The 17,646-nt window shown below is 37.1% G+C and overlaps 2 protein-coding genes across 9 annotated transcripts in view; one reads left to right on the forward strand and one right to left on the reverse strand.

Moving 5' to 3' along the window:
- Nucleotides 1–12,188, forward strand: part of LOC149312139 (liprin-alpha-2) — a 318,268-nt gene extending 306,080 nt beyond the window's left edge. For all 8 annotated transcript variants that reach the window (XM_089524024.1, XM_089524025.1, XM_089524026.1 and 5 more), the window contains 9 exons: nucleotides 1,152–1,214; nucleotides 3,088–3,117; nucleotides 4,383–4,558; nucleotides 4,818–4,915; nucleotides 6,108–6,283; nucleotides 6,367–6,435; nucleotides 7,474–7,633; nucleotides 8,340–8,436; nucleotides 11,457–12,188. In XM_089524024.1, coding sequence (XP_089380150.1) covers nucleotides 1,152–1,214; nucleotides 3,088–3,117; nucleotides 4,383–4,558; nucleotides 4,818–4,915; nucleotides 6,108–6,283; nucleotides 6,367–6,435; nucleotides 7,474–7,633; nucleotides 8,340–8,398 — 831 coding nt within the window. In that variant the 3' untranslated portion in view covers nucleotides 8,399–8,436; nucleotides 11,457–12,188. The remainder of the gene's footprint in view (nucleotides 1–1,151; nucleotides 1,215–3,087; nucleotides 3,118–4,382; nucleotides 4,559–4,817; nucleotides 4,916–6,107; nucleotides 6,284–6,366; nucleotides 6,436–7,473; nucleotides 7,634–8,339; nucleotides 8,437–11,456) is intronic.
- Nucleotides 7,533–17,646, reverse strand: part of ACSS3 (acyl-CoA synthetase short chain family member 3) — a 59,609-nt gene continuing 49,495 nt past the window's right edge. The window contains exons 14-17 of the mRNA XM_089524033.1: nucleotides 16,656–16,755; nucleotides 16,349–16,524; nucleotides 15,742–15,845; nucleotides 7,533–7,778 (exon numbers count right to left, since the gene is read on the reverse strand). Coding sequence (XP_089380159.1) covers nucleotides 15,774–15,845; nucleotides 16,349–16,524; nucleotides 16,656–16,755 — 348 coding nt within the window. The 3' untranslated portion in view covers nucleotides 7,533–7,778; nucleotides 15,742–15,773. The remainder of the gene's footprint in view (nucleotides 7,779–15,741; nucleotides 15,846–16,348; nucleotides 16,525–16,655; nucleotides 16,756–17,646) is intronic.

The following is a 17,646-nucleotide window of genomic DNA, read 5'->3' on the forward strand; positions in this document are numbered from 1 at the left end:
TCATTATTATTTTTAAATTGTTCCAGAATAGAAATAGAAGCAGGGTAAGGAAGTCTATTAGTGCTCATTCCTTCAAGCAGGCACAATGCTACTACAGCATATTTTCAGTCTTTACACCACTTTTTGAAAAAGGCGACAACCTAATCTCCTTTTTCTCCTAATCAGGACCATTTGGAGGTTGACACTCAGACATACACCAAGTAAAGAGATTAATACTCAAATTAACAAGAAAGGCAAACGGGATTAGTCAAGGGTACTAAAGAAAACAAAAGGAGCTATTCAATTTGCTACTGACAGCTAAATCCAGCTAATGAATAAAGAGATGCAATGACTGTAAAAGGTTTAAGACCCTCCTTATAACACTGTGATTGCAGAATGTTGTTGAGATTCTTGCCACAAAGGTCACTTTGATCTATAATAAGCAAAGCCCAGCTCTCTTCCTCCCTCTCAGCATCACACCACCTTGGTATTTTCCTTATACGATTATGCATTCACTGCTCTGCTTTTCCCTGATTATCTTTGCCGTCTGGATTTTTGGATCAGTCCAAATTGCTTTGGACTATGCCATTCTACTCAGGAACTTTTATGGGCCAATCTGATCCAATTTGGAGCTGGTACAGATGAGAATAAATTGGCCCAATTTGCTGTATCCCACTTTAGCCAAATAGGTTGCATAGCCCTACCTGAGAGACAATAAATTGTGCATACTTTCTCTGCAAGGAGCACACCTGGTACAGAAATAATACCATCCAGCATTAGCAAAGATTTAAAATACCTGAGAAAACAAGGTGGTCTGAACTTGGCAATGGAAACTAAACAGTGTTGATGCTAAGCAAATTTCCCCTGGGAAATTGTTCCACAACTTGGACTGGGGGAATGAGAAGAATGGGTGTGGTGATACTAATAGATGTATCTGGAAATGACCTTCTGACCAGTTATTTCTTTAGAATCCAAAAACGACATTTTCAAAGAGGAGGAAGATGAAAAGATTTGTCTATAGTTGTTTCGAGCTGCAGCTCAACTGAGGCAAGGACATGGTTGTGCTCATTGTGATGGTGTATGCTGTTAACTTACAGTGTTGCTGCCTTTCTTCTTTAACACTGCTTACCTAATGCGGATTCTACCTGCCACCCTGTGGGCATTGGCAATAGCCCTCAGGCAATGTTTGGGTGACCCATGAAGAAATGGAAACACTTGCTGCTCCAGCTAAAACGGTTAGTTTTAATAGCAACTTCAATATTTGGTCAGGTGCAAAAATTCAGAATTGTCACCAAATCTGAAAGAGCAATGTAACAACAATACAATTTTATAGTGTTTTATTATGTTAACTAGGTACCTAGAATATTCTATAAAGATAGTAACAGTTTGAAGTCCAGAAAATGTTTAAACAAGATAAAATATTGCAGAAGAAAAATATGCTAAAATAAAGAAAATGGAATTGTAGACTGCTGACAAAATGCATGAATTCCTAGTTGCTCAGAGCAGTTCTATAATTGTTTTCTTAGAAGCAAGTCTTTATATAGGCGATGGGAATTATTACCAGATAAACGTGTGTAGAACTGCAAGGTTTAAATACATTTTTGTTTTGTGTTTTTTGTTACTTTGATCACATAGACCATTTTATTTTCTTGTTACTATCTATTCAGTATGCTAGATTAGAAATGTACTGTGGTACTATATATTCATTTGCACTGGCATCATGCAAATGTGCATTGATAGTTGTGTGTAATGACATTATCATATCCCTATGTTGCTAATGCAATAAGCGTACCTTGTGGCATGGCAGTCAGGGAGGAATGTAGTGCAACTCACTCCCTGTTTGATCCCAGAGATGTGATGGCTGACTGTCTTTATGCAAACATGGGTTTCAAAGGAAGGCTTCTTTTTATTTCATCATTACAATTTTACATGGCTTTGTTGAGACATCGAACACAGATTCCTGTGGAGCAGATGGTATTTATTACCTATGCCTCAGATCCATAAAGAACTGTCAAAACTTTAAAAATCCAGGGAGGAAAAAATAATTATTTCTGGTCTCAGGAAACAAATACAGGAGTGTCAGACTAAACAAAGAATGTTATGTATTCTCTTTCAAAAAAAATTATCTCATTAAAAAAAAAAAATCCAATCCATGTATTTTTCCCCCACAGTGGATTTTCTTAGGAAGCCATCCCAGAATGTACTTCTCAAAGATATTAAATATCACCATCAGTTTCCCAAGTGTAATTGCATCTGTGTTTCCCAAGTGTAATTGCATCTGTTTTTCCTGAGACCTGAGACATAAATTTCCCATAATATTGTATTTATAGAAAACTCTTTCCTCACCAGAAATGCAAGGTAGTAAAATTGGAAACCAATGATTTTACAATGGAATTCAGACTGCTCCTATTTTGGATATTTTATGTGATTACATAGAGCCAGCATTATGTTAGAGTGCTGGACTAGGACTCTAGATGACCAAGGTTCAGTCCCCACTCAGCCCCTGAGTGACCTTTGGAAGCCCCACTCTTTCAGCCTCTGAGGAAGGCAGTGGCAAAACTCCACTGAGTAAATCTTGCCTCTCCAAATAAAGCCCACAACCAGTTTAGATTAGGGTTACTCTGAGTCAGAAATGTTTTGAAGGCACACAACAACATGATTTGGAACATTTCTGCCAGGGTCCAAACATATCTTCATGTTTCACTGGTTAAATGGACCAGCAGGAACATTTTTTGTGGGGTACAATAGGAATATTTTTTTTAAAATTGGTCAGTTTTATTAATAGGATTCCTTACTTAATAGTCAGCCTCACTGCAAATGGATTCCATTGCCTTTCTGAATGACATTGAGGGTCAGGCTACACATTAGATGCATCTGTTTGTTTTCACTTGTGTGAATTGCATTTAAAATTATTTATTTTGTGCTTGGGCTTAATTTACAAGTCTGATTGCTCAGTCATGAGGAAATGTCATTGTGCAAAGAATGTATAGGGCATGCATTCCCCTTAGTATCTAGTTTGATCCTGAAGGTTGACGTATGTTTATTGATTCATGCTGTATTTCTTATGTCCTTAACTTGCTTTGCTGATGGCTGTTCTCAATATTCCAGAAAGATAATGAGGAAGGCAGTTGGGCTCAGGTATGAATCTTTTCCACTTTTCCACTTCTCCAGTGTTACTAACTGTAACTGAGTACCTGCTTCTAAGGAACTGCCAGGTGTTTTACAGATGTGAATGCAGTGTCAGATTTTAATACTTGTTTTCTTAAAATAAGAAATTAATCTTTTAGTGGTCTCTACTTTTTAAGGTAAAGTTGGCTCTATGCTGCTAGTTATATTTTAGACACAGCCAGAACTTTCTGGCATCATAGAATAATAGCTATTGTGATCTTGTCTATTTCGTTACACCTGCATGAACTCTTAGCTTTGTTGTTGATGTGAACCACCCTCAAGATGAATGTCAACTCATGGCAATCCTGCTACTGCTTAACATATACCAACTGTGATCCCTAGATGGCTGTAGTACCAAGAATTCATTTGCTTACAAGCAGTTTGCAAGAACAGGCAGTTCAGTGATGTGAGTGCACTGACTTTCAGAGGGACATGGTTGGGTATCTGTCCCCTACCTACTACTACGACTGATCCAGACAATCAAGACAGTGGCAGATTGGATTTCCCTATTTTTAGTGTTAGATAATGGAGTAACTCTACATTCATTCCATCACAATAGATGGAGTGAGAGGGTTTGGCGTAACAATGTAGTAGTTTCAAGTACTGCCTGGTTTCAAACATGAAATTGGGCAACAAAACATGGGTAGTAGCTGATAAGATCATATTGAAAGCCAGGACACACACATGTACAACTTTCAGCTTTTACTGTGCCTTTTGCTTTTTTCAGAGCTTGGCTCTCATCTCTAGTAAAAGGTTCAACATATCTTCCCAGATTAATATATTTGAAAGCTGTATTTATCTGGAAGGTGTTACTCATGCTAATTGTGCTAGTCTTCTATTAGCTTTTATGCAACTATTGCTTGAATGTCAATTTTTCTGTTGGCGTTACATTGGAAGCAACCTATTGAATATACTTTGGCCACATTTTACTTAGAAGTAGTGTTTCCTGAATTAGATAGCAGGGATGTTTTATTATATGGTGTGAACTTTTCCATGACTAAAAAGAAATGTCTATATAATGCTTGTTCATATGTATTTCCATCCCTCCTTTTCATTTGGTACACTACACATTCCCTATTGATTAGAACTGTTCAAATGACATCATAGATTTTATAAACAGAGTATTATGTAATACAACTCAGGAATCATAAACATTAAGAGAACTGAGTATGTTTTATATTTGTATGTTATATTTGATGCCAGCAGTTATATTTTCCTTTTTTTTTTTTTAATAGACCCTGGCTTATGGTGACATGAACCATGAATGGATTGGTAATGAGTGGCTACCCAGCCTGGGATTACCACAGTACAGAAGTTACTTTATGGAGTGCTTGGTAGATGCAAGGATGTTAGACCACTTGACGAAAAAAGATCTCCGTGTACACTTAAAAATGGTGGATAGCTTTCATAGGTATGTTTGTATATCTTCATAGCATAAGACAGAATGTTAATATTGTGAAGCCAAATGTTTATATCTAAATACTCTTTTTAAAGAAATATGTGTGTGCACATGCATATGCATTCATTCTTTCTCAGGTTATATTATGTTGACGCCAAGCTACAAAATATTTACAGTCTTTATTAAACAAGTTAGTCAAAGCTTTTCATATTTTCAAAAGTATTTTATTTTTAATTGCCTTGTAACTTCCTGTTATTTTTCTTAAATAAAGAACAAGCCTCCAGTATGGAATCATGTGTTTAAAAAAACTGAATTATGACAGAAAAGAGCTAGAAAGGAGAAGAGAAGCAAGTCAGCATGAAATAAAAGGTAAGATAATAATAACTGAAGAGTCTTATATCTTGTCTTCTGAAATTTCCTTGTTGGATTCAAAATCCTTGTAGTTTCACCACTTGAGTATGATGTACAAGTCTTCCCAGATACAAATCCAAATGAGCTTACTAAAACAAATTATGTCATCATAGAGTTCTCTTGGCACATTACATTGTGTGTAAAAATTGACTTGTACTTTAAAGCAGAGCAAATCAATTCAGTAGGGCAGGTAATATGATTTCCCTAGAATTTCCTTTAATTATTTTGCTGTTTTATGGATTGACTAGGTGGGCAGAGGCAGGAAAGTATCCTGTCTTCAAAAACAGGGGACCATGTACAAAGCAGGATGCAGATCACAATATTCCATTGTGTTCCCCCATTGCCTCTTTTGGTTTGACTCTTTACATGCTGTTGGCTGTGGACCAATCTTTGCCATGTGCCTGTTACCATTTCCACAAAATGTTTTTGATGGTGGAGATTACTGTTAGGGAGCCCCGGTGGCACAGTGGCTACATGCCAGCACTGCAGCTGCAAGGTTATGAGTTCGATTCCAGGTAGGGCTCCAAAGTCCACTCAGACTTCCACCCTATTGTAGGTCGGTAAAATGAGTACCCAGCTTGTTGGGGGCAATTGGCTTACACATTGTAAACCACGTAGGGAGTGGTAATTCACTGATAAGCAGTATAGAAATGTACTTGCTATTGCTAATGTTATTGTTAGCAATTGAAAAATTGTAAATTCTATGTTAGTATTGCTGGGTTTTTCCCCATAAATTTATTCATACCATGGTGAATTAACATTTTTGATGTAATACAGATTGTTATATAAAGGATAGTCATTCACCTGTTAGGTTGAGATTGGGTTAGCCGTTGCCCTGAGCCAGGGTAGCTTGACCAACTGGCAAACAAAATGTTTTAATTGTATTCATTTACTTATTTAGGTTTTTCTGTCCCCAAGGTGATACACCATTTCTCCCTCCTTGCACCTGTAGCGGCACAATGAATTAATTATAGAGGTGGTGAATGTTTGTCCCATGGAACACCCCCTTTTCTGTTGTGTATGTAATGAATTTTGTATGTGATGGAGTGTTCTATGAAAGGACTCACAGCTGACTGTTTTTTCATGTCTCCCTTCATCCTCATACTTCTGAAAGTTCAGTCATTAAGGAAATGTTTCTTAATTTTTGCAGATGTGCTAGTATGGAGTAATGACAGAGTGATACGCTGGATACAAGCAATTGGACTACGAGAATATGCAAACAATGTGCTAGAAAGTGGTGTACATGGATCACTCATAGCCCTTGATGATAACTTTGATTACAGTAGTTTAGCTTTATTATTGCAGATCCCAACACAGAATACACAGGTAGGTAAATGAGCAGCTTATTATAATTAATTCCTGCAGATTTTCCCCCTGTTATATTACTTACATTGTTTGATTAATCTTAGGCACGACAGATCCTTGAGAGAGAATACAACAATCTATTGGCACTAGGAACAGATAGACGACTCGATGAAGTAAGCATTCTTACTGATACATACCATGCTTTGAACTGCAAACATCAACAAGTATTTGTTACTATGAATTTGTATTAGAAAAGATGTTCTATAAATTTAGAAGTCTTTAAATTCTATCATAGTAAACATGAGGCGTCCAATGCAATTATGCATACTCACAAGGAATTGCAGATATTTTCCCCCAATATATTCATGATTTATTCACTAAAATGACATAATAACATTTGAACTACACATGTTCCATCAAAGTAGGGAAACATGGGGTGAAATTAATCATCATAGTTATGCTAACGTTAGTGTAGAATAGGATCTAGCCAAATTGATTCAGAAGAGATGCAGGATGACCTACAATGAATAAATGTAGTAAGACTGCTTTGTCGGTAACATCACTTGTGACATTTGGTAGAGGATTTATAAATGGTTAAGCTGTTTGAGATTTCAGTAGCTCTAGGCTGCCAACATTTAACATACATGAAGATTGTAACACACAAGCAGTATTAGAAATAAGGACCTAGAATTAATGATGACCAAAACAAGCTTATTACATTTGTTACAGTGGATTAAAAGATACACATACTTAAATAATCACACACACACACTTTACTGTATTTCAAATTTAACAGATAATACTCAAGGATAATATAATGATTGCCTAGATTAGGAATGGGCAATTTGGGATCTCCCCAACATTCCAGTAAGAATTTTTCTACTTTGGTGGCCTAATGATGGCTTGCAACATAGGAGATCCTGCACTGCAATGTCATTTGAAGGCATTCACTTCTTCACTGCATGCCTAGACATATAACATATGTAACCATGGCCCATGTGGGGCATTATATTAGGTTTTACTTAAAAGAGATGATAAAGAAAACACTGCCCAATCTAGAATGAGGTACCAATTTCCCTGTTTTGATCACTTATATTTTAAATAACACATTGGAAACAGATAAAAATTCATTTTGTAGTGGCAAACATTTAGGAATGGCCAACTAACACATGTAATGTTTTAGTAAAATTCATACACTTCTGAATCAACAGAGTGATGACAAGAATTACAGGCGCGGTTCTTCCTGGCGAAGACAATTTCCTCCACGTGAAGTCCATGGGATCAGCATGATGCCTGGCTCTTCAGAAACACTGCCAGCTGGATTCAGGTTAACTACAACATCAGGACAGTCACGAAAAATGGCAACTGATGGTATGACATTAACACTTTGAAAATGAAAGATACTTGTGTGATCTGTTGCTCTGCACAACAGAACATTCCAGTTGTACTCAGCAAACCCAACTTAGTCTCTGGTTCCATTTAGCATATAAAATATTTACACACTGATAGTGAATATCTGGAAGAAAGCAAAAGAGAATAAACTAAGTCATAATGAGTATGGAGAGATTACTTTGTTAGGGGTTGGGGGGAAAAGAGGTAAAATACAATATTTTCTAGAAAACATATTCAGGGGTAGCCACATAAAATATACTAATAAAAGTATTACTGTTTTGAGGATTTTTAATATGTTAGGTCTTCTTTGGAGTGTAAAGTTCCACCTTTTATGATACCTGCTCAGCACTGACAGTTGTGGTGAAACATATGCCAGACTGAGTCCAACCCAGTATCTGAAATTTACCATATGTCAGATGTTACTTGCTCAAACCACTACACCACTTAGGCTCTCATCTATTCATTCATAATAAATAATTTATATTAATCACCATTTTAACAAATTGAATATTAAAGAGGGGCAAATGACTAACATTAAATAAGCTTAATGAATTAATAATATTAAAATCTCTCACTGAGTAGGTTACGTATTTTGCCAGAAAATGTATATTAATGAGTTAATTAAGGAGGCTTTTCTTAGTCTTGGATGCAAGACTCTTACTGTTGCTTTCATGTCTAATTTTAGTTGCTTCAGCACGGTTGCAGAGGCTAGATAGTTCTACAGTTCGCACATATTCATGCTGACAAGACTAGCATGGAACAGAGTTCTGACCTGAACTAATGTGAGTATCCAAACATTAAAATTGGAAGGCTGTAGTATTTATGAAAAAGAACATCCAGTCTACATCTGGTAGTGCCAAATTTGTATTTTTAAGACTAATGCAGCCTGTGGTAGTAAAATCTGGGATCTATACCACTTCAGACTGCAAATACAGGAATGTTTCTCCATACAAAGGTATTGTAGGATTGGGACCAGGAATTTTTTGAGCCCAGGTGACAAACTCCCACTTTGGAATGGTTTAAAGACTTCAGTCAAGAAGTGTTATCAAATCAATATGAAACAGATATGGAGATGTGCTCATCTAACCAATTTGGAAATATTCCCATGAAGTACAAAAATTGCACATCAAAGTTTCATGCAAAATCTTGCAAAAATTCATAGCTGAATTCCATGCAACAGCCTGCAGTGTTCCTATAAAGTGCACTCTGCAGGATTACCAAAATGTTAAATGTTTTCAAACATTGTGATATTTCTAAGGATATTCTCCTAGTGCTCCAGTTTCTGCTAGTGGAGAGGAATGATTTTGTATGAAACTAATTCCATATCACAGTGCTTCAGCCCTCACAAGATTTTCCAACCCAGCTTGCAACTTCTTTGACTTTTTTTACCTGTTACCTACACAGCTTGATGGGTGGGAAAAGATCAGGCTGCAACTCTTTTCTTTGGATTCCTGGTGTTCAATATTGAACATTCACTTATGTGAGCCCTTATCTGCAGTCTGAAGTAGTACAGCCCACACACAGAGATTTACCACCTCTGTGACAAAGTGGAGGGTGGTACAGTTCTGAACTTTAATTTCTCATTTATACTGGAACCTGGTTGGAATAAGTAAAGGTTAAAAAACTGTCTATTGACGCAGTGCTGCTGGCATTCTAGAATCACATTAGCATTTGAGCATAGCAACTCAAATGGAGTTAATTGTTCTGTTTTATACAAGTAAGTTTAACATGTGTTAAGAAGCAGGCAGTTATGTCAACCTGACTGCCTTTTATCAGGATTTTATGTTAACAAATGATCCAAAAGTGATCCTGTCCTAGATTTCCTGGAGGGGTTACAAAGCAGGAGAGGTCAGGCTCCAATACAGTTACCCATAATAAATATTTTAAATATAAGGGGGAGTTTATTTATTTATTTAACTATCTATTTTATATCCCACCTTTCTCTTAAATTGGACCCAAGGTGGCTCACAAAAGATCATCCGTCTTGCAGTGTAAATGGGTTATAAAGGAACTGCCCTTGCCTCCAGGATGCATGCCTTCTAGTTCCTTCCTTGCTCTACCTACCTGAAAGCTCCTTCATCCCTTGTTAGAGTAACTGCTTGGACAGTTTTTGTCTGTCCAGTTTCTCTGAACTCACTGTAGTTTTGCTAATTGTTTTTTACCCAATAATTTCTTCCCAATGAATTCTGTCTTCTTGCCCCTGCCTTCCCTTTTAGATAACAACTGGCATTTCTTTTCCTCCCTGAGCATCTGGAACCTTTCTGTCAAGCAGGTGTTTTGTTTTGGTTTTTAAAACAAGGGTTTCAATAACAACACTTGTTTAAACATTTTACTAATGATGGTTCAACCTGGCTGGAATAATCAGGAAAAAAGCCACAGTGTTTGATGTTCCCCAGGAGCATTGCTGGCAGTAAATAGTACTTCAGGGGACCAATGCTGTTAGGAAGAAGTGGAGGGACTTTCACAGGAAAACTGGTATGGCCGCTTTTTCTTGAAGCAAGAGGAGCCATCTTAAGAACATTAACTTAAACAGATCATTAAACTCATGGGCAGTTTGGCCATGATTTCAAGCTAATTAAAAATATTGTTTTTCTTTCCACCAGAAACATAAACAAAATCAGGAAGATAAAACACTGGGTTAGAATGTCAGCAAAGATGGTTACAGAGGCAGTTGTTTAACATGCCAAGGGTGATTGCTGTATGCCCCTAGAGGATTTAAAAGTTCAGAAAGGAAAAGGGGCCAAGCCTGTAGGCATCAATGATTGATTACCTAATCTGCTGTTGTTAATAGATGGGCTTAGCCATTGCTTGGGAATCTGAAAACAAATGTAGAACATTCTGACTACAGTCTGTAGGCAAAAATAATGTATTAAAGGCACATGGGGAAAATCCTGACAACCAGGACTGCAGTTTGCCAGAATTAGGACAACTGAGGTTGTAAATGAATGTGGAGGGGGGAGGAGCTGTCCATGTCTGGCCCGTCAGATAGTTCAGTACAACGGCAAACAACCAAGTACTGCCACCAACAAATTTGGTGTTTTCCATCTCAGAACAATTCTCTAGAAGTAAAATTATAAAGTATGTATTCAGTATCATCAACTATCTAACAGAAGAAAGGAACATGTGTATTTTTATGAACTCAGCAGCTAGAATTCTTTTGACGATACACATGTGCAGCCTCTGAGGGTATGCAGCTTTCAAGTGTGCTGTCCTTTACGAGATTACGTAGTGAATTCCAGCTCAATCCTCCCATCCCCATTTACAGGGCAAGCAGGTGCTGCAATCCATAGAGGTCCATTTTCATGTCACTTGGGAAGCAACTAGCTGCTGTTTCCATCCTAGCTGTGAGCAATCCCCATTGCAACAGGCAGAAACAGAGTCCCTGTAGCAATTCCCCCTTGCTCCAAAGATCACTCACATGACATGGAGATGGGAATAGCAGCCAGCTGCTTCCTGATCAACAGGCCCCCTTCCTAGTACATAAGTGTAGATTGAAGGACTTTCACAGGGGTTATGTAGAGATCCTAAATATGCAACAGTCATGACTGTGTAACTGCAGGTTACACATTAATAACTGCCATACAAGATTGCAGCCCATAGATTTAACTGTTCCATAGCACCAAGACAAAATGTAGCAGTATGTTTTCATGGGTCAACTAGTCCTCATCTCTTAATGCTCTCACTGATTTTTTTTTACTGATGCTCTTTTAAAAAAATCATTGATCATAAATGAAATGAGTGTATGTAACTGAATGCTGCTAAGAGAATTATTACTGAATTTACTATTTTCCCCCACTTCTAGATGCCACCTTTTTCTTCTACTTTACCTGAAGTGCACTACCACCATCTTAAGAAAAGAAGCTTTTTATTCCAAGAACAGGGTAATAGGGAAGAAAACATAGATGTTTATCAGATTAAAATGTGTGGTGATCTTGTTACATATTAAGTTGTAACGTGCAACCTGTCAAGTATTACAGCACACAGCTCATATTTGTTTCCATGGAGTTTGTGGAAGTTTCAGACAAACCCCACTGAAATGACAGAAGAATGTGTAGCAACAGTACTGGACAGAATGCACCCATTGGGTAGTTCAGTAAAATAATTGTTATTAATTAGTTTATAAAAATAAATCCCAATGTATCATCATAAATTTGGCCAAAGTGCATAAATGTCACTTTTATCAAAGGGAGGCACTCATTTTTAAACTTGTTTCATCTGTTTCATTGTAATATACTAGAATTTATGTATTTACTGTGTATTCATTTCTTTTAATATGTGTAAGTCTCATGTAAATGGATATAAATATGATTTTTTTAAAAAATTAAATCTATAGTACATGGGGTCTTAGTGCAAACACTTGACAAGACAGTGTCAAACAATACTGTTTGTATCTTTCCATTCCACCATTTTTACAGTTTTGAATTGTAGGAAAGTAAATTCAATATCTTTAGCAAAGTTACTGGATGCTTCAACGTGTTCCTACTTTTTAATGAAATCTGTCAATATTTAAAGCTTAACACCTGCCTCTGATTGATTAAAATCAAAATATCAAACTTGAGCCAAAAACATTATGGACCTATAAAGGACAAACAAAAATGTTCTATATATACCTGTAAAAAGCACTGTGATGGCTCTCCTTTTTAAAATCAAGATGAAGAAAAACTTTGTAAAAGTCCAACGCTGTAACAGGAAATTAACAAGAGACATTCTCATCAATGGCTACTTGTGGACCAAGAAGCAACTTAGCTTTGCTATTAATCACATTTTTCCTTCCAAATTCTTCACAGGCCAGCCAGCACTGGCACAAAAACAAAAAACATCAAGGGAAAATAAATCTGATCTTCAAGTTTTCAGTTGTTTAAAAATATGCAGTCCATTTCTTCCTTATAATAGGGATATTAGGCAGCTTCTTGTCTAATGTTATGCTTTTATCTAATGGCCTTGCTGAGACTTCTCTGAAGTCAAATTTAACAGAGGAAATAACTGAAAGACAGAACAGTTAATGTATAATGTATAAAAGTTTAGAGGAGAAACTTATTATCTGCTGTGGCTTTATTTGGTGGTGTTATTGATGTTTATTCTTTGTTTATATGGGAAGTTCCAAAGTAAGACCTATTTAATAATGTCATTTATCTACTATTTGCTAAATTCCTGCTGCCTGATTTAGCTTATGACCTGTCTTATGGTTATTCCTTTCAGCAGGCTGATCTGAACATCTGCACGTACATTTGTTTTACTGCCTATTTTTTATTTATTTAAGAAGACTTCAGTTAACTAAACAGTGACAGATTTTTTTTTCTCCCCTGTTGTCAATAAAAGAATATCAGTGCTGTTTTATGTGTTCAGTCTGTAATAGAGCTGCATGTGTCATAGTTTCAAGTGGAAATTTAGAGACTAGCATTGCTTCAGGGATTAATATAAACATAACATTTTTTATTAACAAGTGTGCTCTGAAAGACACTATTGCAGTCTGCCACAAGATGGTGCACTAAATTTGCTGCTTTATATAATGAAATGTGCAACAAAAACCCTTGAGTGCACATTTTCGTATAGGTGGATTTTAGATATGGCCACCAAGACACTGGATTCATCCAGTGATTACTGCATAATATAATAAAGTAATCACATAATAGTTAGTATTAATTAATAAATAGTTATATAATACATAGTTTTAAAAGATTTTGGGAACCAGCATTCTGGTGAGATTTACTATTCCAAAGGCCTTTTGGATAAGCATACCCCTAAAATTTGAAGCAAAAGACATCCCAGATGGTCAGATGCTAACTTTTATACATACCGCTGCTCACAAACTCTTTCTCCAACTACATGTGCTTAAGAAATCAGCAGCCTAAAATATGTAAGCTGCTATGAGTGATAGTCTGCTTGAGCTGGACAGAGATATGAAGAACTGGGATAGAGAAAATGTTGGCGGACAATTCCCAGAAGGCCTAGCTAGCATAGCCAATAGTGACAAACAGCACCACTGACAGTACTTATATCTATTTTTTTCCAGCAAGAAGACAAGGCAGACACAGGGTCTTTCAGGACTGCATAGTGATTAAAGGCAAAATAAATAAAAATGGTTCCATTTTGCCATTAAATTTCAACACTGATATCCATATCCACCCCAAACGCTCACATCAGGAACTTAAAAAGGGAAATTTTAAGTGAAATTTTAACTATGATAATTGGGATGTTCTTGTATGTGTCTGTTTTGAAATATTGTATTTTTTAAATGTTACCATATGGTTTTAGCACCTGAAAAACCCTAACAGAAATGTTTCTGAACGTTATTGTCTCTCTTTATCATAATGCATTTCCAAACTGAGTATCTGATCAGTAGTTGGCTACATATTTTTGATTTACAATGGGGAAGAAATTTCTCTGGATAACTGTCATTTTGAGGGGTGTATTTATCACATTCTCATTTTCCAGACCTCTGGTAAGTAGGGTGGGACAAAATTAAATTTGCCTTCATTACAAAGATGAATGTCAAAGACAACTAAACATGAGAACATTAGGAGGAAAGATTCCCATTGATGTATACAGAAATGCTGACATTTGGAATACAGTGTGCCCGTGCCATACGCAGATGCACTATATGCGGCTTTCAGCATATGTTGAAAGCCGCGCGGGAACACACGGGGCTCAGCGTCCCATTTAGATGAATGGGGCATGTGCCTGTGGTGCGCATGTGCCATTGCCACCACAAGCACCATTACTTTCAATGGGGCTCGAGCATATGCGTTTTTTTATGTGGGGGGTCTGGAACAGATCCCCCACATAAAGAAAGGGTGCACTGTATATTTAATTCCTGTAGGATAAGGCAAATATCCCTTTTAAAAGAGGGTAATCTCTGGCCTGGGTGCTATTATTCATCCCAATTAGAGCATACTCATTGAATTAATTCTGATTGGTGAATGAACATCTAAGTAACTACCAGGGATTCCAATGGATATACTCTGGTTGGGATTTTTTGAAAGGCCTATAACTACAGAACTGTCAAATATAAAATGATTTCCCCTGCTCCCTATGGGAAAAAACTGCAACCTATCTCTAGAACAGGAGAGTGAGAATCACAGTGGAGGCAAGAAATTTTATTTACAGCTAGGAGGACCATGAACTTGGGCTGCTGCTGGACTAATGCAGCCCATGACAGTTTCTTCCATTGTTGCTGTTGTTGTTAGCATCCCAAATCACAGGCACATGGAGGAGCTGTGATCTAGCATATAAATGGCAACTCTGCAAAGACAAGGAGAGATCTGATCAGAGTAGTTATCCACCTGAAGGCTGGAATTGTGTGGTTTTGCAAACCACCCCAATCTCAGGTTGCAAGGGATGTTGTATGACAGCCAGACTCAGAAAAGCTTTATCCTTTTGATTTGATGTTGCTTTGTCCCAAGGCAGGAAGGAAGGTTCTTCCTTTTGAACATTTATCCCATTTTTGGTCAAAACTCCACCCATGTTTTTTAACAGTAATGGAAAATGTATGTGTCTCCTCTTAGCTCTAGAACTAACCTTAGGTTTGCAACAACAGGCCAAATAAGAAGGCTTCCAGCTGCGGTGGAGCATGACATTCAGATGCCGCATGCCCCAAAGTGGCCAGAAGCAGCTCCGGGACCACGATCCAGTCCTTTGGACCAGATAAAAAAGGAGTGGATATATTCAGGCTTCTAGCACCATCACTTTGGGACCAGGCTGTGAGGTCACTGCCCGATCACAGCTGGAGCAGCCATTCCACTTTACCAGCCATGTGCTTCAACCCTTAGTCTTCAGAACTGGAGCTACTGAAGGGCCTCTTTTTGACCATGACTGAGACTGATCAACACTTCAAAGTGTTTAATTTTGTGTCCTGTACAAGGTGTCCTGTACCATCATTTTCTACTTTATATTTTAATATAGGTTTCAAAAAACATGCAAGTTACACACTTTCCATTCTGTTTACAGTTATAGCTAGGCAAGCATAAACACTAGATACTTAATTTAAAAAATTACACCCACAATCTAACATTATTTACTTACCACTGTAGAAAAAGACTTATCCAACATTTTGGCTGAACTAGTACTACTGCAGTTATTAGACTTACATAATATGGTATTGCTCAAATTCGAACAGCTATTACTTCAATTTAGTCTTCAGCACTTCTTCAACATGTTTGAACACAGCAGGATCCTCAATGGTTGGACTTATCTGAAAAAATAAGAAATCAAGATTTTAGGCTCTTAACTGTGATACAGTAAGTTAAAGTTGAATCACAGTTAATTTGTTGAGACCGTACTATTTGCCCTTCAAAAACTATCAAGCCATGACCTGTAGTTTAACAACAACAAACCACTGCATTGTGAGCAACTACAATCAGCAGATGCATCACTGCATTGTTTTTAATATAGAAATGTGTAGAGGCTAATGTGATGAGTGGGATCTTCATAGTGTGAGGAAACGATGAATCCTCTGAAAGGCACTGTGTATACCAAAGTTGTTTAGCTATGCTTTGTATGCGAGCTATGGGAAGGTAAATTTTTAAAATGTTATATCAATGCAGTAGTTTGGTCTGCTTCACAAGTGATATGGCTCTAAAGCCATGTGATTATACCACAAATGCAACATAAGTTGCAAACAGCACTGTATAGAAAGAAATATTAAGAAACATGTATTATGTTTGATCATAGCAGTAAATGAATGCTGCTCTTCACCTTGTATGGTTTTCCATTCACTACAGAAGAAAGAGTCGACCGTGGTATCTTGCCAGAGCGAGTCTTCGGTATCTGTTTCACAAATATTGCTTTCCGAAATGCAGCCACGGGGCCAATATTTTCTCTAACTCTCTTAACTATTTCTTCCAAGAGTTTTTCTTCTTCCACATTCACTCCTGTAAGGAATGTAAGAGTGTACTTGTCCTAAGTGGTTTTGTTTATTCCCATAGTTACAATTTTGTTAGCTACCCCAAGGGCCATGGACAGGCAAGTCAAGATAGGAGAATGAAAACAGACAGTTTCTCACCATTTCTCAAGACACACATTGCCAGTGGCACATGGCCCTTTAAGGAATCCTCCTGACCAACAACAGCACAGTCTGCCACAGCACTATGGGACAAAACAGCCTGATGTGAAAACAGAAAATGAAAAACTTCAATGAACACATTATGGTGAACATATTAATTATCAGTGTAGAGTATCTGAAAATCCAGGAGCTACTGTCTGTTCCTAATTTCAGTGTCATGTAAAGCCTTCACACTTAGAAGAGAAATAGATAACCAAGAATTTCCCTACAAGGTGGAAATTGTGGGATAAAATTGATTATTTGAAAGGCTCCATAGATACATCCTGGATTTCATGGCAGCCTGCATATATCCATCCTGTGCTCTGCTTATGGTGATTCACAGTTTCAGTGTAAAATGAAGTACTAGTGTTCTAGCAGAATGTCAAAGTTATATGGTGCTACACACTTGTGATCTGTGGTTTTATTCCTGTTTTTTTAATCTTGTGTGAATCACTTCCAAAATTCAGACCAGTGACAAAAGTAAATGATTCAGTGCCTTTTCACTATAGACTTTAATACTTAAATTATTGGCTTGATTAATCCCAAGAGAAGGCAGTATTTTAAGTCATGATTTTAAGTAAGTCATCCATCCAATTTCACTGTGCATCGATTACAGTAGTATCCATCATGGACATTATCACACAAGTGATAATTGGCTTTAATGCTTACATGTTCTGCATTTGAAATAATATGGGCAGTACTTTTAACTAAAGATACAACTATTTCTCAATTAATGATATGCTTAAAACAAGAAAGTCAGACACAAAGCCAATACATTATTTAAGCAGGGCAACCTTATACTCAATAATTGGTTGCTGCCCACCGTATAATAAACAAGCAATGGGATTTAAAGAGCTTTTTCAACAGCCAAGCAAGATAATACCAAGTCATTTACCCTAGGTTTTCCTTTCCTTAAAGTGAGATGCAGAAATTTACCACTGCTTCACACCTG

Source organism: Sceloporus occidentalis, unplaced genomic scaffold (genome assembly GCF_023333645.1).
Source record: "Sceloporus occidentalis isolate IW3139 unplaced genomic scaffold, rSceOcc1.0.p SCAF_5, whole genome shotgun sequence".
NCBI lineage: Eukaryota > Metazoa > Chordata > Lepidosauria > Squamata > Phrynosomatidae > Sceloporus > Sceloporus occidentalis.